This window comes from Rousettus aegyptiacus, unplaced genomic scaffold, assembly GCF_014176215.1.
Source record: "Rousettus aegyptiacus isolate mRouAeg1 unplaced genomic scaffold, mRouAeg1.p scaffold_m13_p_7, whole genome shotgun sequence".
Taxonomy (NCBI): Eukaryota; Metazoa; Chordata; class Mammalia; order Chiroptera; family Pteropodidae; genus Rousettus; species Rousettus aegyptiacus.
Window position 1 is genome coordinate 52,225,398 of NW_023416310.1, and position 22,940 is coordinate 52,248,337.

At 36.4% G+C, this 22,940-nt stretch overlaps 1 protein-coding gene and 1 non-coding gene across 7 annotated transcripts in view; one reads left to right on the forward strand and one right to left on the reverse strand.

Annotated features, from left to right (window-relative positions):
* The window catches only part of CTNNA2 (catenin alpha 2), a 967,153-nt gene that overhangs the window by 100,281 nt on the left and 843,932 nt on the right, over positions 1–22,940 (forward strand). For all 6 annotated transcript variants that reach the window (XM_016123449.2, XM_016123443.2, XM_016123447.2 and 3 more), the window contains exon 2: positions 18,022–18,128. In XM_016123449.2, the coding sequence (XP_015978935.1) occupies positions 18,027–18,128 (102 nt within the window). In that variant the 5' untranslated portion in view covers positions 18,022–18,026. The remainder of the gene's footprint in view (positions 1–18,021; positions 18,129–22,940) is intronic.
* On the reverse strand, positions 5,276–5,378 carry LOC118605854. Its single transcript, XR_004952259.1, has one exon. It is a non-coding gene; the product is annotated as a U6 spliceosomal RNA (small nuclear RNA).

The following is a 22,940-nucleotide window of genomic DNA, read 5'->3' on the forward strand; positions in this document are numbered from 1 at the left end:
TAGAATAGTCATGTGCATAGTGAAGGATATAACAAAAATTGATGTAAACTGATCACTCTCCTGTTGAAAACCTCATATTTTATTTTCTCTTGCACTGAGAATAAAGTCCGGATTCCTGTCCTTGTTCTGGAGTCCTCCTGTGCCCTGCCCCCTTCCCTGTACTCAGATTCCATCTTCCACTTCACTTTTCCTCCCTTCTCCAGCCACACTGTCCTCTGGAATTGCTCAGATATTATGAGAACATAAACATAACAAGAATCATGAGAATCATGTTTTATGAATTTTATCAGTGAAATGAATTACTGGAAATTGAATTTCAGAGGTAAAATATATGAAAATTAAAGTTTTTAATTCAGAAGCTACAGTACCTACTCAACCATAAATACAACTGTATGCAGAAGAGTGCTTGTTTTCTAAACTTGTACTGATACACTTTCAGATGTTTTGATCTCGGGCACATTTTGATAATATTTTTTTTAACATTAGAAAGACCTAGCTTTGAGTTGATCATCAAGAATAATACCAGAGGTTGGGGTAAAAAACTGGAGCTAGCTGCTGACAGTGTCAATTGTTTGGATGAATTGAACCCCAGTGTCTTAACAGATGATAGAGGGAGGACAAGCTCACTGGGTATCTGTTTGTATAGGTGTTTAATTTGTTTTTTTTTTAAATTGTATTTTATGATGTTTTGACATCTTAGTGCCTTGTTAGTCCTGGAGAAACTGCCTTTCTCTCCTAGGACTAGCTAATGCCACCACCTCCTTCATTGAACTGTCATGCACCAAGCCAGTATTTTTCCTGCCATTAATCATCTGTGGGCCAGGTATCAGAAAACTAGGGACCACCCATATATTTCAGCCCACTGAAACTATTCCAAGTGTCCAGTCCTAAAGTTACCCAGGTTTACCTATCTTGCCTCACCTGTTTCTGCCTCTGGAAACCACAATAAAGGCTCTGGGCCATGCTCTCTCCTCATCTCCTTACTGCCTCCTGACTGACTCTGGTGCTTCCCCACGTGGCCCTGCAGTGCACCTCATGCCTTCTCATTCTGTGAGTAATAAAAATTCCTTCAATGGCATTGATCTCTCCAAGTCATAACTCAGTCACCTCTATGAACTAACTTTTAGGCATATTTACAGCAATGAGGAGACACTGTATATGTCTAGCCACAAAGAACTGAGCAGGAAAGGAAATAAAACAGCTTACCATGTAGTATTTACACATAGAAATGTGTTAATATTGAAAACTGATCTATAATGTAAAAGAAACAACAAGCAAAACAGGTTTTTTAAAAAATCGTACATGCTCGTCCCAATTTTAAAGAAAAACTCTTAATAGCAAATAGTCTGGCATGATGAAATATGCCAAGCTGTATTTAGTGTAGAATATGAGCTAACTTTTATTTTTGCCTATAGTTTGTACTTCTCCAATTTTTATGAATCATTCTGTGTAATTCAAAGTCTAGGTTAAAAGTGGTGTCACTTACCTAACTTTGGCTGCTTTAGGCATTCGAACCTTGATTATGATGGTGACATAGGAGCCACTGATTATAGGTACATATATTAAGCAGTGCTGTGTGGGTGGGGTTTCAACTCATTTCTACAACCAATTGTTTTTTTTTTTCTTTTTGGAAATGGATGAGTTTGTCTGTAAACTGAGAATTATGTAAATTTTACTGCACACATGAAAAGATAAAGTGTGAGTAATCTATTGTATATTTGGATAACAAGTTCCACTCTTCCTTTCTGAAAACTGGTTAAAATCATTGTGCAGGCTGGGACCTGGCTGTGTTCTTTTTTCCCTAAGGCGTGGTATCCTGTTTTGTGTATACCATGGCAGTTTTTGTTTTGTTTTGTTTTGTTTTGCAGTTTATCAGGGCCCTGAGTTTCTTTGGTGTGTATTCCTAGCATTCCCTCTAAGCACAGTCATTTGGGTGGTTTTTTCCTTTGCTCCATATGCCATGCTCATAATGGTGTCTGCTTTATGTGTTATCTCCCAGTTTTGCTTTTGTCTGCCTGCTCAACCAAATAACTCTTGTCTACTTAGGTATGTAGTCCCATGTGTATTCTCTCTGCCAGGTATATGCTTGCTAGGATTAGTTTCCTGTAGACCCACGAGAGGGGCATGTTACATTTCTTTTGTGTGGGTAGGACCGTTCATACTTGGGCACTAAGCTGAAATGACTTTCCCACTGCTCTGTGTTGTGGAGTCACACTTCATGGCTCCCAGGCAGCAGGTCCTTACCAATGTTTGCAGTTTAACCGGGGGTTGTTACATAGCAAAAATTTTTGTGCGTGCAGTGCAACCATGAGTTGGAATTTTTTTCTTGGAAATTTAGGTGAGCTTTAGGCAGTTTTGTTCTATAAATATACAAGAAATCTTAACTCTCAAAAAACATGAAAGGCTTTAGTAAATGGAAATTACTTGGGACATATGAAATTCAGAGCATCTGAATGCCTTCCTCTTATTGTCTTGTATTCTCTGTAAAGTAGAAAAAAAATTGGCTCAAATCTTAACAGTTGAAGTGCTGGTTGGTTATTTTCTAAAATGGTTCATTTACTCCTTCTTCCTCCTGGTCTTACCTGAAGCAATGTCTCAGTTGGTTTTTCTAGTTGTTATGCAGTCCCTTGGTAGAAATAATTTTAGGTAAATTATGATTTCTAGAACATATGGTATATTCTATTTAGGATATATTTGTTTTATATCCCTTAAATTGTTTTTATAAGTGTAATTCACATATATTTAAACCTCTTTTTTAATTTTCATGTTTTAGCTGACTATAGTTAAGGGTATATATTTCTTGATTATGAAACAGTTGCAATAGTTGCATAAATTAGTTGCATAAATTCCAATTATGATAATTGCCATAGAATAATTATGGTTCTCTTTCTTGGGTTGGAGAAGGAGCTAGTTCTAACCCAAACCTGTGGAAACACAATATTTGAATGAATTGATAGGAAGTGGGCATATTTAGCCTGTTTAAGTTATGTTTAAGAGGAAGAACAGCAGGCTTTGAGGGGTTAGTGGAGGAAGATGTCTGTGCAGTGCCGTATTTTCCTTATTAATTATGTTACACTTTAAATATAATTTTCCCTTCAGTGTTATTTGAGGCCATTTGTTTTCCTCTGTTTCTCATGTAGTCAAAGGGAGAATTTCATGCACACCTGCCTTTGGTCAGAGGAGAGGGAGAAGTGTGGACCAAGGTTCTACGCATTGAGTCCACTACTAAAAACTTTTCAGTATTAAAGAGCCAGTATGGAGCCGTGCCCTCTTTTGTGAAGTCAGTAATGCTAATGTGTGATGGACAGTATTTAAATCTGGTTAACAAGGATTACTTGGTAGTCCTTCAGGAACCTCTTAAATAAGCGCCAAGAGAATCGGGTACAGTTAGTATATCATCTGTTTTGTCTTGTAAAATCTGAAAGTAATTTGTTGAAAAGCATTTGCACTGAAATATTATAATTATTTACTTTAATACTAAAGGGAGTACAGATCATCTGACTTTTTAAGGCTCATAAAGGTGCTGCCCTACAATTTCAGATGAAACGGGTGGTTTACCAAGAGAATCATTTGTGTTGCCGGGAAGTAAAGATATGCACGGAAACTCTTTTTCCCACTTCATGTGCTATGTCCCCTGCATTACATCATGGCATTCCTACAGCAAAGTGCCTGCGCAGAAGGCCTTACACATATCAGTGGGAATGGCTCTAGTTCAAGTTCTGAATTTTTTCCTGGAGCTCTTCCTGAATTTTGAGCTCTTTAACTGTCAGTATTGGGGTTGCACAAATACCCTTTGATGCACACCTATATTTATGCCAATCATGTAATTATGTTTTTATTCAAAAATATTAAGTTTCCAGTCCTGTCGTCAAGGATCTCAGCATTCTAGTGAGAAAGAGGCAAATGAATGAACAATTAAAATAATGTATGGTTTCTACCGCAGTAGAGGAATTACGGTGTGCTCTGAGAGCAAGGGTGGGTCTGAGCAAGTTAAGAAATGATGCCTGAGTTGAGTCTCAAATGGTAACCGAGAGTAAATCAAATATAGAAAAAAGGGAAGGAGCTTCCCTGTAGATGGAGTAACAGGGGCAAAGGCTTATAGGCTTCGGAGAATAAATGTTTAGAGAATAGCTAGCAGTTCACTAAACCCAGAGTTCACAAAGACTTCAGATGCAAGGTGGGTGAATGGTGAGCAATAAGTCTATACTGGAAGATTGCAAGTATAATTGCAGCTTTATCCTTAGGCAATAGGACTCATCAGAGACTTTTCAACAGAGAGTGATATAATGGAATTCATATTTTAGAAAACCCACTGAGGCTCCTGAACAGAAGAGGGAATAAAGAGGGTTGAGAAGGCAAATGACTAGTTAGAAGGCTGTTTCAGTAATCTAAGGAAGAAACGATGAGAGTCTTGATTAAGGCAGTGTTGATAGCGGAAAAAAGTAGTGTTTGTGAAAAATTGGAGATAGAATTTATCAAACTTGACGAGCTTTTTGGTGTTGAAGGTAAGAGAAAGGAAAAAAAAATGACACCTACATTTCTGACAGGGCTTGATAGACAGTGGTCTGTTCATTAACCTGTCAATACAAGAGTTGGACAGTTCGGAATCAAAGATGATGAAATCAATTTCGAGCATGTTGTCTTGAGGTGTTTGGAAACCTAGTAAATGGTTGCATGTAGGAGACTGCAATCAAAGCAAGAGCTCTGAGCTAGAGAAATATATTTGGGAGTTTTCAGCATAATGTAAGCCATTGACATGAATGAGACCACCCAGATTATGTGTAGTACAGAGAGGGACAAGGGACAATGATGGAGTTGGGGTACCAACAAAGAGGGCAAAAAGAAACCATCACGATGACTAAGAGTAGGATGGCAAGAGGGTAGAGAAAGACCAGGAGAAAGTGGTATCTTTAAAGCCAAAAATATAGAACAATATTAGTGTTGTCAAATACCACTGAGAGGTCAAATGAGATAAGTGAAAAGGGACTGCTGGATATTTTGAGGTGATGTATTTATTTTTATTTAGATAAAAAATATGTGAGCATTACATAAGTTGAATATATATGTATATGTATATACATGTGCACACATATGTAAATACATAAGGTGAAAAACACATATATATTTATGTATAAATTAAGAATTGCCTTAAATCACCACTCAGTATAACTATTGTTAAAATTTTGATATATATCTTTCCAGCTTTTTTCTATATGCAAATATATTCTCTATATGTAGATATATATCTATATATAACAAAATGAGTTCCTGCTATAAAAATATGAGATTCTGCATGCATTTACTTGTCATTCTTGCCCAGAGACCATGATAATCTTCTCCACATCTTTCCAGTTTTAGTACATAAGCTGGCAACACATACGGCATCCATTGAATTAAGCAACAAGGAAATCATTTGTAACTTCGCAAGGCTATTTTCAGTGGAATGGTGAGGGCAGTAGCTAGATTGTTGAAGGATAAAGAATGGGCAGGAAGTGAGGAAATAGAGCAAGAATTATAGGCCGCCTTTTCAAGCAGCCAGGCTGTGAAGGGGACGGGAGGTATAGGACATCAAGAGAGGAGTAGGATAGAGAGTGTTTTGTTTTGTTTTGTTTTGTTTTGTTTTGTTGTTTTGTTTTGTATTTTTAGTTGGACAAGACTCTCCCTTGACTGGAAGAAGCCAGAAAAGGAGTATAAATTGAGGATACAAAGTAGAGGCTGTTATTGATGCTTGAGGAGACAGAAAAGGATGGGGTGTAGGAAAAAGGAAACAAGCCTCAATAAGGCAAAGGAAAGGAGGTGAGGGTGGAAAAAGATACTGATGAGTTTTATGTAGGTCACCTTAGAAGGAAGATGGCTGATACCCTCATGTATTCAATTATCTGATGAAGGTTTTTTGAATTTGTATGAAACAGAGAATTGCCATATTAGATTAGATTCATTATCTGTCCATTTTTATCATGAGAGTGCTGCCAAGAGATGTATGTTAGAAAGGACTCGTATTCTCTGACAAACTGAAAAATCAGGAATGGTCCCCAAATGCTTTAGTTACCTTAAATAATCCATTAGGGATTTATTATCCACATATTTCTGTGAAGCTACTTGAAGCTGTGTGTTTCCTTAACTTGTGTGCCCCCTGAGACTCACTACCTGCAAAATAGAGCATTTAACTTAGACAAGTTGCATTCCATGTTGGGAAAAACACAGATTTGAACAAATCTTGGTTGAATTCCATTAACCTTAGCAAAGTGACTTAACGTGCTTACGCTTTAGTTTCTTTATCTGTAAAACGATAATGATAATTTGGCCAGTGACCAGGAGCGTTCAATGAAATCTTTGTTGTGAATGTAAATATTATGAACTAAATGGAAAGGACTACTACTTTGAAATGTACAGATTTAATAGAGCCCCATTTGCGATTTCTAAATGCTTTGGTGCATTTTATATTTGTATTTACAAAAGACTATCACTTGGGGGATTTTTTTGGCCCATAAGCCTAAAAAAATTCCATAGATGAGCAAAGAAAACCTGGGTTATTGTTTCCTTTTTTTACTTATGATTTTTTATATCAACGAGCTTAATAAAGTGAGTTAGGGGACATTGTATTTTTTAGTACCACTGGTGCTGCACTATCAATTCTCACGACAGAAGACTCCTAAGCAGATATAATTGCTATAATGTGTTATGACCTTTCAAGTCTTGTATTTCAATTGAAAGGAGCAAGGATAGCACAAGGAAGGTGAATCATCTCCTATTCACTGTAGCTGTCATGAGACACACAGCAATAGTGTTTGTGTTAGACCAGGTGGATGGATAAACCACTTTAAGATGGGAAACTGAAAGAGGCAGGGGTATTAAGTTTATATCATTTCTCTATGAGTCTCTGCAACTTAATTCCTTATTAAATCACCAGCACATGTGTGGATTTAACGTTGACTTTTAAAATAAAATACAATAACCCACTAGAGCTCACTTAAAAAATACAAGTCCTTAAGTGCTAAGTATTATTATAATCACTTAACAAGTTTAAATAGCTCTTACCTAAATATCTGTTTTTATTTTTTTATATCATATCTTAGTATTATGATTACTTTGTCTTCTTGACTTCCCATCCTGGGGTTACTTGAATGCTTTTTCATAATCTTGCTTATTTTTGTTTTCAGTATTTTTCTGGCAGCAATTCAAAGGGCACTGATTATTCTCTTGCACAATATCACTCTGTTGATACATGCAAAATTTGGTGCCGTTGGTTACCTCTCTATCACCTGATCTAAGTGCCTTGTCTAAATGGAAGGATAACGGTCCTACAGATGCCCATACCTAGCTGAACTCACCCTCTGAGCACTCCTTGGTGGATGGTTTCTGCTTTTACAAATTGATGAACGAGAGCAAGTCTTAACTCATGAATCAGCATTAAGCCAGTCTGGTATACCTTGGTATTTCCCACAGCATGAATGAATGGGTGGGAAAGTGAACTAAGAAGGAATCAGAGCATATGGGGTTAACTTCTCTGCTCATTGAAGGTACTCTGAGGGAGGAAATCCCCTTTTTGTTTCATTTTTCTGATAAGTAGCATCTAAAGGGGTGCATTTTGAGTTGAAAATCTTTCTGCATAAGAGGGTTGGTAGTGAATTTTAACTAAATAGTCATTTGTGTGTGTGTGTGTGTGTGTGTGTGTGTGTGTGTGTGTGTGTGTCTGTGTGATTGTGAGACTTGAACTTGGCAACGAATCAAGTCCACACATGCTCATAACATTTTTATTAATTCCTGCACAGTGTGGTAGTCATTGTGAAGGGAGCAGAGTCCCGGCCTCTGAGTGTATTAGAGAGGACAAAACTTCTATAAAACAAATAGAAAGCAACACAGGCAATTTGTATTCAAATTAAATATTAGGTGATGATCATTTTAATTAGACAGAATGCTGTGCCGATGGAATTCAGAGAAAAGAAAAGTCACTGGGCCTTTGGGACAAAAGGCAATTCAGGTCAATGAGGTGACAGAAGATGTTCTAAGAGGTACTGTGGGTCAACTTGCAGAGCTTGTACCATCCTTTGCAAAATGTTCCTCATGTGTACCTAACTCAGCAGTGAATCAAATATCAAAGCAGACCTCTAGTTTGCTAAAGGAAGCCCCAAGGTTTACTTTTTCCTAAACAAAAATGATGCTTAATTTTAAAACATAATAAATAAAAACTAGTGATCCACTTAAAATAAGTAGTGAAACTATATATTTTAAAAAATATATAAATAAAAAGAAACCTGATTAGAAATTAGTTCTCTAAACTATACCAAGGTACCATTTGTTTTAGGTCTCTAGTAAATACTGAACAAACAAAACATCTAAAATGTGTCTGAAAGACATTTTTAAAACTATTATTCTCTAGGAAATGAATCCCACTATTGAAAAGATGAAAAAATTGATACTTGAATTAGATAAATATTTGAATCATATTTTATATGTGCATACTTAAACATTTATGGTGAACCTGACACTCTATTGTATTCTATAGATGATAGAAAAGAAGTTAAAACTTGATTTTTGCCAAATGAGTTTATAATCTAGTGGGTTATGTAAAACAAATGTCAGTTTCTTAACAATGAGACAGTTAAGAATACGGTAAGATCTTCTATTACTGACTGTAATCCAGTAGCAATTTAGGGATTATAGAGAAGACCGAGTGAGGATGTCAGTATTTGGATACTGGAGGAGGAAAAGGAGGGTGTTCCTGCTGGGGACTTTGGGAGGTGGCATGAACCGTGTATTATAAACCTGACTGAAGCAGAAGACTCAATGTAAAGAAATGAGACTCAATAGACCACAGTCAGAAAGTGGCCTTACTGCAAGAGAACTTGAGACTTGTTGGAGAGGAAAAGAGAGTTAGTTAAATAGTTGTTTAGCTAGAAAAAGAGTGTTTCAGATAAGTAGTTTGGACTGAATTATACTAAAGAGTTAAAGATAAGGGAGCAATTTGGTGGTTATTTCGCTGTAATCTGAATATGAAATGTGAAATTCTGGTGAAGATTAGAGTTCATTAGAGTCATTGCATGTGTAATTCTAATTTATAGGAGGTTAGAAGGACACAAAATAAATTAATTGCCAAAGAAGCTGTGTTCCTATTAAATAATTTGAAGTTACTTTTGGACTATAGAGATAATTCCTCATAATATGTTGTCTGAAATAATAACGGTTTTTATTTTCACTTTTGAAATCTACTGCCCATATCTAAATTGCAGTGTTGCTAAAGGATAACAAACAGGTAAAACAATGTTAACATTTGGTCAAGTGTATTTTGTTTAGAAAAACTGAATCCTGGTGGAACTTTGGACATCTAAAGTTACATGTAGAGTAAGCACTGCCTACCTGGTTATCACTTATATTCATACTGAAGTGGAAAAAAAGCCATAATTTAGGAATAGATTGAGGCTGTTTATGCTCCAAAATGAATTTAAATGATGAGGCTATGAATGTAGTGAAAAGCAAGAAAATGAATTTGACAGATATTAGCTTTCATTCTGAATTTCAAATTACTGAGTTTCTATTAGCATTCTCTAGGAGTAGTGAATTTCTATTAAGTTAGCACATAGTTTTAAATTTTATGATTATGCTATTGTAAGTATAAAAGCCCATTTCAGTAAGATGTAGACATAGTTATTTTTTTTTTAATCAGCAAGCTCTAGGCTGTATATTATTAATCTAAACTTGTCATCCTGAAAGTCTTGAGGCTGTGGATGTTTTTTTGTATACTTTTTTGTTGAAGTTTTCTTTATTTGAATAGAAGGAATAAGAAGCTCCAAAGAGGATATATAAGTTTTATGGTTATTTAATATGTGCTTTTTAAAAAAATTAAGGTAATTTTTGGTAGGTATTTATGCTTAGACATGAAGTGTTATTATAGTCTTTTGAAATTATTAGAATGACATTTTGTTCAGCAGTGTTGCTTTGGGTGTTTTATTAAAACTATGAGTTTATCATACATAGAGGTCTTGCAGATATTTTAATACCTGAAGGTAATGTTAAACTTTGCTTTCATAGTAGCAGAGATCATTGCTCCGCCCCTTCCTTTGCAAATAGCACAAAACAGTTGGAAATTACACATCACTTCAATTTTGTACAAAAATGGTGATTCATCCTATAATTGCAGTGTGACTTGCATTTAGATCACCCCTCAGTTCACTGAGCCGTGGCTTTGAATGGTTATTTTGTAGAGGACAGTGATGGGCAATACATTGCTTCTTTAAAGTCAAAGTAAGAGGAAATGAGCTTAAGTTCAACAAAATTATGGAGGAAAGTAAGAATTAGTACTTGTAAATAGGCCAGTAGGCCAAGCCATTTCTATACTCAGGGTGGCATCAGGAAAATTGCCCAATACCCTTCTCCCCTGCCTCCGTTTACACTTGGTTCTGTTGTAGGGAAGTTTATTCTGGTGGGAATCAGGGTGCCCTTTGCTCCCTAAGGATATCTGAAGAATAATCAAATGCTTCTTTCTGTGTTTTTGTTTCTCAACTTTTACTCCTGCGTCTGATGCCTATGTTCACTATATTCTCCTCAACTCCAGTAAAAAGCCCCTCTTATAATACGGTACCTGGATATTAGAGGTAACTTCCTTTTTTAACAACAAAAATTACAAGTGCTGTTTATTAGACAAAATATTTGGAAGACAAATTTTTGTAGCTCTCAAAACATTTTAGATATTTTAGGAACACAGTTTTTTGGGAAACATTTCTTTTTTATTTAGCAAGTATTTCTTAACCATTTCTGCTTTTTGGTGAACTGAGGGGTGTGACTTTCTCCCACTGTTACTTTACATGCTTCACATCGATCACTAGTATGACAGTGTTTCTGACAAGCAAAGGTGTCTTGGGGGAGCTATTGGAACCTTCAGGAATATTGGGAACTGGTGCACGTTGGGGTTTAAAAATCACATGTGATTTTGAAATGGCATTCTACTTCCCCACTGAGAAACACTTAAAGGCATTGGACCCTTGAAAAGCATAGGTACCTTTCAGAAAATACAATAACGACAGTTACAGTGATAACTTTAATAATAAGAAGGGTGTTACTCTCACTGGTCCTGGGATCTCCACAGAGATACTCTGCATCCTCCTGGTCACCGGTGTCTTACTGGCATATGTGGCCTTGGTGGTCTTTGCTCGCAACAGTGATTCTCGAAGTGTGGTTCCTGGACTAGAAGCATTAGCATCATCGGGGAACTTACTACAAATGAAAAAAAAAAAAAAACCCAAAAAACAAAAAACAAAAAAACAAAAATGAAGCAAATTTTCACACCCACCCCAGACCTAAGGAGTTAGAAACTTCCAGAATGGGTCCCAGCAGTCGGTGCGTGAGTATGCCCTCAATCTCATGATGCACATACAAATTTCCTTTCTATTTTTTTTCATTTTCTATTTCTGCCATAAAAATTTACCATAAACTTAGCAGCCGAAAACAATGTAAATTTGTTAGCACATGGTCTCTGAGGGTCAGAAACCCCGGTGGGCTTAGTTTTGTCCTCTGCATAGCATCTCACAGGCTGAAACCAAGGTGTTGATGGAGCTATCTTTTTACTGGTGGCTCTGGGGAAGAATCCACTTCCAATCTTGTTCAGGTTTTTGGCTGAATTCAGTACCTGGTGGTCGTAGAGCTGAGGTCCCTGTTTCTTTGTTGACTGTCAGCCATGGCCTGCTCGTAGCTCCTAGAATCTACCCATATTCCTTTTCCTGCTTTCCATGTGGCTCCTTATAGCGACAGTGGGTCAAGTTCTTCTCACGCTTCAAGTCCCTCTACCTTCCTCTTCTACTTCATCAGACATCCTTGTTTGATGCATCTCTTTTGTCTCTTCTTCTATTCTCCATAAACAGAAGAAAGCTGTATTTAAAACCTCAGCTTTACATTCGACCCACCTGGATGATCCAGGATCATCTCCCTGTTTTAAGATCCAGTGATTAGTAACCTTAATTATATCTGCAAAGTCTCCCTTACCATGTAACGTAATATATTCACAAGTGCAGCATGGGGGGGAGGGGGTAAAATTTTATTTACCTAGAATAACTCATCAAAGGATCTTTGTATTGGCTTTACCAAAGTGCTCTGTTGCTTATAGGCCCAGCACCACAAACAGCATCCTGTTTTTACCACATATGACCAAAGGTGGCTGGAGGAAATTGAAGTTGGGACCTGCTCTGTCTCACTAGGAAGTGAAGGCACATTTCCTATTAGGAAGGCACCTGCCATTTAGCATTCCTTTGTGTCCCTCTTCTTTTCCCCCTTCTCTCATTCTCTAGGAGGGGCTGGCTCCTGGTTTTTCTATTACCGTCTATCTCTATCTTCCTCCATGGTTCAGAGCCGGGTGACATTGCTAGCATAAACCTAAGCCTAGGGATTCTTCTTTAGAAGCAGCAAAGCAAACATTGTGATGCAAATTTTGTGACCTTGAGCAACTTTCTTAATTGTTTTATACCTCAGCTTCTGTGTCTGTACACTGGAGATAATAATAATGCTAGGTCATTAGCCAGTATTATTATTTCTCATGGAAGAAACAGTATGATTCAGGTTTTCCAGGCTTGATTCTTGAAATTTAGAAAATCATCTTTTCTCGTATTTCTCGCTTTTCACCAAAGCATTCTGTTCAAGCATCTTTCCAAGTGGGAGCTCCATTGGCTGCCACCCCAATGGGTATCTTGAATTAGTGAGGATGGTACTTAGGTAGTTATCAGCGCATAGAAGAAAAAAAAATCACTTTTTGCATATGCAGTTATTTTATCGATTCTGAGGATAGATCTATGAATTACCTAAGGTTATTATCATACTTGTTTTACATGTGATGAAACTGAAGCTTAGCTTAAGTAAACTGACTCAACACATGTATGGAAGGAAATACATGAATAAATTCACTATTAGTCATCAACTTCATTATTTGCCTGTCAACAGAAGCTAACCTGTCATCTAATAAAGCCTCATATAGTTTGTTGGTAATAGTGCTCTGTATAGGTGAAGAGAAAGCTAAAGTTGCATGGAAAGAAGGCGGGTTGGGGTAGTCCATTGGACAACGGGAAATCATCCTGGACCATCTCTTTGCAAAAAGAGCAGTGGAAGGAGTGGTGAGAACTCAGCAAGGTGAGACAGATGGTTCAAAAAGTCTTTTCCAGGAATGTCTGGAAAGGGGAATGTCTGCAGTGAATTATGCTCTGCATTAATGTATTTGTCATTTGAAGGTGTTCCTTGGGATATCCATCCTTGAAAGATTTTCCGTGTATCAGACACTGTCCAAGAAACAAGGCACTTGATCCTTGGCTGCTCATAAGGGAGCTTGTTTTACTCTGGCTCATCTTTTCATAAGGTTTTGTTTTTAATGTTGTCAGTGACAAGTGGCTACTAGCATTCTAACCCATGCTTCTTCCTTAACCCCATGGAGAGTCTGAAATTAAGTAAGGTATTACCATATAATCTGTGTTACCACCTTTCATATTTATGCAATTTGACACTTTTCAAGAAGAAAATCTCAGAGATTAAAAAATTGCTAAAAGCTTGTTCTTACTCTTATAAAATTGTGATGTTGGGGTTTATTACTGAAGTGTTTTACTTTTTCATTCTGTTCAGCCAATATTCAAAATCGCCTTGCCAAAAGCAAGTAAATATGTGCTTTAAAAATATTAAATAATTGTGAAAAAATGTATTTGCTTTACATAGAATTGTTTTCAGATGCATAACAGACTACATTACTTGTACCGATGTAGAGTTGATTTCAGGCAACATGTTGTGGGGGCTAAAAAAAATTAATTTTTCTCCCATTTTCTTAAGTTCTTCTTTCTGGGCTAATAATCAAATTAACAGAGACTGATTGACAGGAGAAAATGTCCAAAGTTTATTACATGAATGCACGTTTGGGAGTGCCATAATGAGACATGAAGAGGCATTGGGCAGTTGGGGTTTATATGCCATTATGGACAAAGGAGAAAGAGGGCAGTGTTGGGATTTTGGAAGAGGAATATTAGGCAATTGGCAGGTAGAGAAAAAGAATGGAATACATGGAACATACGTGGCAAGCAAATTGTTGCTGGGCAACCCAGAAACAATGGGATACAGGGGCAATCCAGTTAACAGACTCCTTTTTGGAAACTTCATATCTAATGCTAAGGTGAATATTCTAAGATTCCCTTCCTGGAGCGGACCTTTCAATCTTTATCTCTTAGGCAGAAAGAGAGAAGGTCAAAAGTTCTTTCTGCATCCTGTGTTTCTTAATAACCAGCTTAACATCAGTATCCCGAAAGGCTCGTTTTGGAAAGGCCGAGCTTCAGTCCCCTTCGGTGTCACTCCAACCTTAGAAAGATGAAAGCCTGGTGTGTGTGACTACACACTTCATCTGTTCTCTTGCCTTCTCATTTGAATCAGTTTGGATGTTCCACACAGATGAGTTTTAATCTGGATATCTGTTTTTAATGTGTGTTTACTTATTATTCCTAGAAATAAAGCATCACACAAAAAGATACTTAAATTTTGGAGAATAATAATAAAAATAATAACTAATATTTTAAGAAATGTTTTCTCTCCAGTAAGTTATTTAGACTTAGAACAGTCATCACGATTTTTCATTTGAAGAAACAGGCTCAGAGAGGGTAGGTAATCTGGACAACATCACACACAGAGTTGGTAAATTTTAGGACTTCAATTCAAACAAAAGTCTTTTTGACAGCATTGTGTGTCTGTTGCTGAATAACAGATAATGACAAAATCTCAGTGACATGCAACAGCAAGCATTTATTTCTTGACCCTGTGTCTGTAGTTTGTTTGAGAGTTGGCTGAACAGACTTGGCTCAGCTGGGCTTGGTTCCAGCTTTAGCTTGGATTTGGGTTTGCTTCATGTGTCTTTCTTCCTTTTTGGATCAGTGGGCTATTCACGACTGTCATAGCAGAAGGCATTAGAACAAGAGGGCAAGTCTAACCAAGCAAGTACCTTTCAAATGTCTATTTCCTAACATTCCATTGGCCAAAGCTCTATATCAATAGGGTAGGGAAGTATTCTCTTCTCATGGAAGTGAGGGATAAGAAAGGGAGTGACTATTTGCTGAATAATAATAATAATATACCTTAAAAGCCCATGCATTTTTCTTGACTTTCATAATTTATAAACATTAAAAGTACAACTGAATGACATTCTTGGTTTGGAGTTAATCATCGTGTGTGTTTGTTGTGGGGGCAATATACTGAACGGTCATTTCTACTTACTGACTCCAGTTGCCCTATGTCTTTGCTCTAGACGATATTTAGAGAATATTTGACACGTTTCCTCTTTTCTGTCATCATTTGTCCTTATTTGCACTATGGAGGCAGAAGTTATCAATAGGTGAATCTAGAAGACTATGATTATGATTACTAATCTGGAACAGAATCAATTTTATTCTGGTTTTATACAATTTCACTCAGCTGAGGGCTTTGATGGGAAAATGTTTATAATATAAGGACTAATACATACAGGTAGAAATCAGTTGTGTTCCCGAAACAGCAGGACATAAACACTTCTGGAAACAATAGATTGCAAGTATTATATGAGCTCAAATATTGCAACCAAAAGAGCTTCTTATCTTCCTCTGCCTCATGCTCAATAAATGACATGAAGCTGAGATGCAACTCAGAGGCAGTTCAGTAAGAATATTAAATATCAACCTTTTGGGTTTAGAGGTAGAAATTTTGCAGTTTAGAGGTAGAAATTTTGCAGTCCCTCTTCTACCCCATACTTTTGGTCTTTGCAAATATAAATTGTACACGAAATTGTAAAAATAAGTGGGATAGAGATATAATCCTAGTTTTAGTGCAAACCATATTGAAAACTGTGGCTGGAAAAAGTGCATTTAAAGTTTCTACGACTAGCTTTTCCCCTCGACAAATTAATACCATATAACCTTTCCTTGCCTTTTGTTATTGAATTTTACCCGTGTCACAAGAAGTAGCTGAAATGATTGATCCCCATAAGAAGAAGTTAAGTCAAGTGATTGGCCTGGTAACTCTTGCCCTTTTCTTTTTAGACTTATAAGACCTCTGTGACATTCAGGACTCAATGTTCTAACTCTGTTTCTTGGCTCACAGTTGGCTGGAGGTCTTCGTTCAGTGTCTCCCATTTCTGCTTGGTGCTTGCCAGATTAGGGTTTTTCATGTGTTTGTCCCACCATCTTTGTTACTTTCCTTGGTGTTTCCTGAGTGTCATTTCTTCAGTTTTGAATTGGAGCATCTGTAAAAGGTTGTCTGTATCTTCCTTGATCTAACAGCTTTTACGCATAGCATGCCCATACTAATGGCAGTTGTCTACAGTGTTCTACCCAATATCCTTCACTGTTATGTTAAAATTACTTCACTACTAGTGATCCACCTTTCCTATAGGACTTCCTTGTGCATCATCATATTATGCTACTCGTTATTCCATCAGGGCTTGACACAAGTTTCCATGGAACTCCTCCGGAAACTTGCAATAAGTGTGTCATAAATACTGGACTCAAATTACTTAAGTAGATCTGGTTTCAGCAAGGATGAAGATATTTCGTGTATGTAGAAAGCGTCTGGCATCTTCATTCTACCACAGCCCAGGAAGGTGTGCTGGCCAGCAGCAGAATTGCATGCATGTCAGAGCTGCTATATAGCAGTTGGTAGTGTGAATGGGGAATATATGAAGTATTTTTAGTTTTTTGGAGGGCAGGCAGCATATCAGTGCCAAATATTGTTGTTGTGAAGGAACCCACATCTAAGTCAGTCTGTATGGTTGGATCACTACCCTTAGTTTATTTAAAACATGGCATTTGGAAGGAGGTAAAATACCAGCATACTGCGTCTATGCCTTTTACTTTTTCCCTGAAGCAGATTTTTTGGGTTTATTTATGAAAAGATTAGCTGTAGCAGGGCAGTAAAGAGATAAGTGCCTGTTGTGATAGGCCTTCTTCATAGTGTTAATTTTAATAGAAATAATCATTTACATTTGTTTATAAGGATGGAGTTGAGTGCAGACATTGATTCAAAAGAGAACAGCTATGAACAGTCTGATTTATGGTGATATTAAAGCAGATGATTCAGATTCAGTTTGTACAATCTGAGGTTGCTTGTCCAGTGGTTAGTTGTTGGAATATATTCAGCAAAGAGCAATCAATTTCATGGTGAGAAACACTCCAACCCTCTCCATAGGATGTATAATTTATTCTGTTGAGGCCAGAACCATATTTTGTGCTTTATATGTAGGAGGCTGCTACCTGCACATCAGTGGTTCTTAGGAGAGGATTGCTTTAGAAACAAATGAATAACCTTATCAGACACTAATTTTATGGGACAAGAATTTAAATGCAGTGAATAATCAGAGTGCAAGTAAATAGCCACAAGCTAATTTTCAGAACTGTTGCCACTCAGTTGGCAAGATATTTTTCCTATTTAAGAGAATGAAACAGCTGCCACAGGGAGTATAATTCATCAGTGGTCAGTTAGGATGTGAAAAAAACAAAATAGATCTCTGTTATGACCCGAGTCCTTCATCTGGTGGTCATGGTGGATTTACAGTCCTTCCTGAAAGTCATCCTTGGTCTCCCCAGGGTGACTTTAGTATCCTTTTTTCAGTTCTCCAATGGCCCTCTCTGCATTCCTTGATTACAGCACAGGTCACATTGAGGCATAATTGTGACCTACTTTGGTTTGTCTTGACCTTGAAACCATAAACTACTCCAGGAAAAGGTCCAGGTCTTCTCCAGCATGTAGATATAGATGAGTGTATGTACTAAATATTTGAGGAGTGAAATATTTCAGGGTCAACTGTGTTCCAAGAGTCTGTCCAATGTATAAGATGACTTTGGGAACCCTTAGTTTCTAATCTGATGTCAACATTACCACCTCATGCATCTCTGGTTTTGATTTCTCCATCTCTGTCTTGACGAGTTTGGACCAGACAGGTAATCTTGAGTATGTTCTAAGTTTTGGTGACTTATTCATTTTGAACCACCAAGATAATGGATTATATCAGTAATTGTTATTGCTAGCTGACAATGTGTGTTTCCACAGGGAGCATGACTTCGGCAACTTCACCCATCATCTTAAAATGGGACCCCAAAAGTTTGGAAATCCGGACACTAACAGTGGAGAGGCTTCTGGAGCCACTTGTCACACAGGTAAGGGATGTATTAGAACACTTTGTTATACCTGTGTGTTTCTATTGTGACATGTGTACATTCTTATCATGACTCCCCATAGAACTTAGAAATGCTTAAGGGTGAATAAATCATGCTGTAATGCTAATTACTTAATGTATATTACTGCCTGAACTATGGACAATTTTATTGCCCAATAAGATTTCAAGTGCCTTTTAAAAAACTCTTCATGTGATTTTTGAAATTAAGTTGATGAGATAATTAAAGAGGGGGACTTGGTGAAGGGGCCTCTCATTTGCAGTAATGGATTCATAGTCTAAATAAACCATTCCTAGCATACTTTCAGATGCTAATGCACAGTTATGAAGAACTACATTGACTATTGAAGAACAAAAATTACTTATTGAATTACTGTTTATTGATTTTATAAGGGAGAATTCATCATGTTGGAATGAGGAAATGTTCCATTTTTGTGTTGTCACAGTTGTCACATTTCCATAAGATGACTCAATAGAAAAAATATTCTCAAGATTTTTAAGTTTTAAAAGTTTATTTTAATGTCTTGTGAAGCATATTCGTTTCTATATTAACGTAGAAATTCGTGGAATGTTACAATTAAAGATTTTTATGGTATATTTGTAAAGAAATATTATACTAAATTAAGTAGAGGCCCTTCATATTGGTTTTCAGTAGCTGCCATAATAACACAGTGTCATAAACTTAGTGGTTTAAAGTTTTCCAAATTTATTTCCTTACGAGTCTAGGGATCAGAAGTCCTAAAGTCAGGGAATTGACAGAGCTGCATTTCCTCTGGAGGCTCTAGCAGAAAATTTCCTTTCTCTTTTCTAGCTTCTAGAGGCCACAGGCCTTCATTGGCCACTTCCTCCATATTCAAAGCTAGCAATGTAGCATGTTCATATCTTTCTCTGATTCTGTTCTCTGCTTCTGTCCTCCTATTTCCTCCTGCTTCCCTTATGATTATTTTGGATCCATTCAGACACTCTGGAATAATTGGCTTATCTCAAGATCCTTAAACAAATCACCTCTGAAAAGTTTCTTTTCCCATTTAAGGTGACATATTCACAGTTTCCAGGGATTAGGACATAGGCATCTTTGGGGATCATAATTCAGTTTACTATATTCTGTCCTCTATCTGCCCTGCCTAATTTACACCTTTTCCACATGCAAAATACATTTACCACATTCTCAGATCCCCCAAAGTCTCAATGCACTATATAGCGTCATCTCAAGTCCAACAATCTTATCTAAATTTCATCATCTTAAAAGTTCCAATCTTATCTAAATCAGCTAACTTAGGTATGGGTAAGGTTTTAGTTATTATCCATCCTCCAGCAAAATTCCTTTCTATCTGTTTACCTGTGAAACTAGACAATAAAATTATAGACTCTCAAAATGCATTAGTGAGATAGGTATAGGATAATAGTTATAGTCATTCCCATTTAAAAAGGGAGAAAGTGGTAGGGAAAAAGGATACTAATCTTAAGAAATTTAGAAATCCAATTGGGCAAACTCAATTAAATTCAAAGCCTGAGAATAATTCTCTGTAGCTTGAGGCTCTGCCCTCTGGGCTTGGTTCTCCATCCTAAAAATTGTTATTCCTTTTTCAGAAAGAGTAGCATATATTTTTTCAGGTGAGTATTTTTATCAGCTCCATTTCTTGTCAGTAGAATTTTGAGAGACCAGCAGCCTTTTTGAATTTTATTCTTTTTTTGTCTCTTTCACTCTAAACTGACAACAGTATTTCTATCTACTGATAGAATATTCTTAAAACTTGTGTTTCTCCACTGTATGTCTCTGGGATTCACTCTATTAGAAACAGGCTGTTTCTCAGAACTTTCCTGCATGATCTCAACTCCTTTTTTGTCTTTGCTAAAATGGCTGAGAGGATCCCTGAATCACATTTTTGATCTCCTTAAAGGGCTTTCTGTATGACAGAGCATTCTGAGCTTTAAACTTTCTGAGGCGTTAGCCAGACATTAATCAGATACATGATTGGCTTTCTCTATAGACATTGCTTTCCTAAAAGTGAGTCTTCTAAATTTTAGTGCCTTTTGCAATCTGCATAGCTGATAATTGTCTCAATTATCAATTGTTGGTTCCTTTTAGCTTAACAGTTCTTCCCTCTATCTATGTCATTCTCTTTCACATTTTGCTATGAACAGGAAGAAGCAACCAGACCACTCTTTCAACACTTTGCTTTGAAATCTCCTTGGCTAAATATCCAAGTTCATCCCGTACATTTCTGATTTCCACCTAACTGTAGGAAACAATTTAGCTAAGCTTTCTGCCACTCTATATAATGGAGATTTCCTTTCCTCCAGCTTCCAATACTGGCATTCCTCAATTTATTGAGCTTACCTTTACTGTACTTGGCAGATATTGTTTTTTACAAATTGAAGGTAAGACCCTCCATCAGCAAGAAGATTATAATTGACTGCGGCTGAGATGTTTGCTAGCATTTTTTAGCAATAAAGTAATTTTTTTTTAATTAAGGTTTACATATTGTTTTTATAGACATAATGCTATTGCACGCCGAATAGATTACAGAATCGTGAAAACAACTTTTAATTGCACTGGGAAACCAAAAACTCTGTGTGAATCACTTTATTATAATATTTACTTTATTGTGATATTCACTTTATTGAAATACTCAATTTATTGGAGTGGTCTGGAACTAAACCTGCAATATCTTCAAGGTACGCTTATAACATTCCTCATTTCCTTTCCACCAGTTCCTCACCAGCATCTCCTTTAATGTTTGTATTTCTAATAACAGACCATTTATAATGAGTTAGATATTCTCTAAGATAATATAGGTTTTCTCTATCTACCATGTTCCTCACCAGCAAGGCATTTTGTATCCATATTTTTATCAACAGTCTGCTCAAGGCAATCTGGGATTTTTCTACCATGATTCTCAAAATTTTTCCAGCCTCTGCCAATCATCAATTCCAAAGCCACTTCTACGTTTTAGGTATTTGTTATGGCAGCATCTGCTTCCTAGAACCAAAATCTGTATTTTTCAATAGCTATTATAACAAATTACCATAATTTTAATAGCTTAAAACAACAGAAATTTATTACACAGTTCTGGGAGTCAGGAGATCTAAAATCAAGGTATTCAGTAGGGGTGAGTTCTTTAAGGAGGACGTTCCTTCTCATTTTCAGCATCTGGTGTGCTCCTGCATCCTTTGGCAGTGGTACTTTCCTCCGTCTTTGCAGCCAGCAGCAAAGCACCCTCAATCTGTCTTTCGGACTTTAGCTTCTACCGTCACATCTCCTCTCTGACTCTAACTTTCCTACCTCTCTCTTATGAGGACCCTTTTGATTACATTGGGGCCACCCAGATATTCTAAAATAATCTCTCCATCTTGAGATCTTTAATCACATCTGCAAAATCCCTTTTGCCACTTAAGGTAATACGGTCACAATTTCTAAGGATTAGGAGTGGACATCTTTGTATGTAACATTGTTGAAACATTTTCTTTTATCTATGCACATTTTTCATTTTGTTACAATATTTGTAAGCTCTATAAGTTTTTTTTTAAAGAATAGAAACAGCTAATGTTGATAGGCTCTTACATTTGGGAGTATGTTAGCTACTCAGGTTCTAATTTTTGGACTAAACCTGATCTGTGAAATGTTGTTACTGGTCTGCGATAAGCATTGAAATTGAGAGTAAGTGCTTTGAAAATTTTATGACAATTTTACAAAATAATTTATGTCTGTTGAATCTAATAACAGAATGTGGACCTATAGTCTTATATCTTTTTAAAAATTTAAATGATTTATTTTGTTATATTTTACATAAGCTTGATTTGTGGGCTACTGGAATAACAAAAGTATGGCCTTTCATCATGGATAGCTTGAGAAAGACTGGTTTAGGAGATATTTCAGAGTCGGAGTGATCTAGTCTGAAATGTAGTTTCATCAGTCCAGGTGAAAGCAGACTGCCTTTTCCTAGCCTCAGTATTTTCACTTCAGATTATGTATCAATATATTTAATCCTTAACATTGAGTTAATGAAACACAATAATTAAAACATAGTGCCTGGTATAAAGTAAATATTGAGTAAATATAGTTTCCGTTCTTCATTTTTTTAATGCTTATATATTTAGATTCATACTAGCCATAAACCAGTTAGAAGGATATAAGTGAATACAGCATGGGCAAGCACATTACCCATAAACTTTATTTTATTTCTTAATATTTTTATACATTTATACTTTGCTTTTGTACTCGGCTTATCTAGAATAGCACATCTAATATAACAGTTTAAAAGTGTTCTTTTCTATAAATATTTCAGTCCATTTATTTGCAATTCTTTTTTTAGATGAAGACAGTGCATTAAAAATATTTATTAAAAGTAGGGACACTAAACTAATTCATATTTGTTCACTTAATACAGCAGAATCCTTAAAACTCTAATTGACTTTCACACAGTGACTTAGCACTCTAGTTTTATCATCCCTCCAATACCTACTGACATCTAAATTGTTTATGTTTCTTCTTAGTTTTCCTACCCTGATTTAAAAAAAGAGTCTCTAAAAAATATTATTTTAATACAGGTTTTTAAATATATTATTTCCCTGTAATATTATGGGCTATGCTATCAAGACTAAACATTTCCTCCCCTGAAATGAAATCTTAATAATAGGACTGTTGTGATAACCCTTGGAGGACATATGAATAAGAAGGGAGTGATAAGAAAATAGTAGATATAAACTTGATACTCAGCCTTCAATGCAAAATGTGGAACCAGGAGAGAAAATTAAACCAAGTCCCCGTTTGTATCAAATACACACATACACA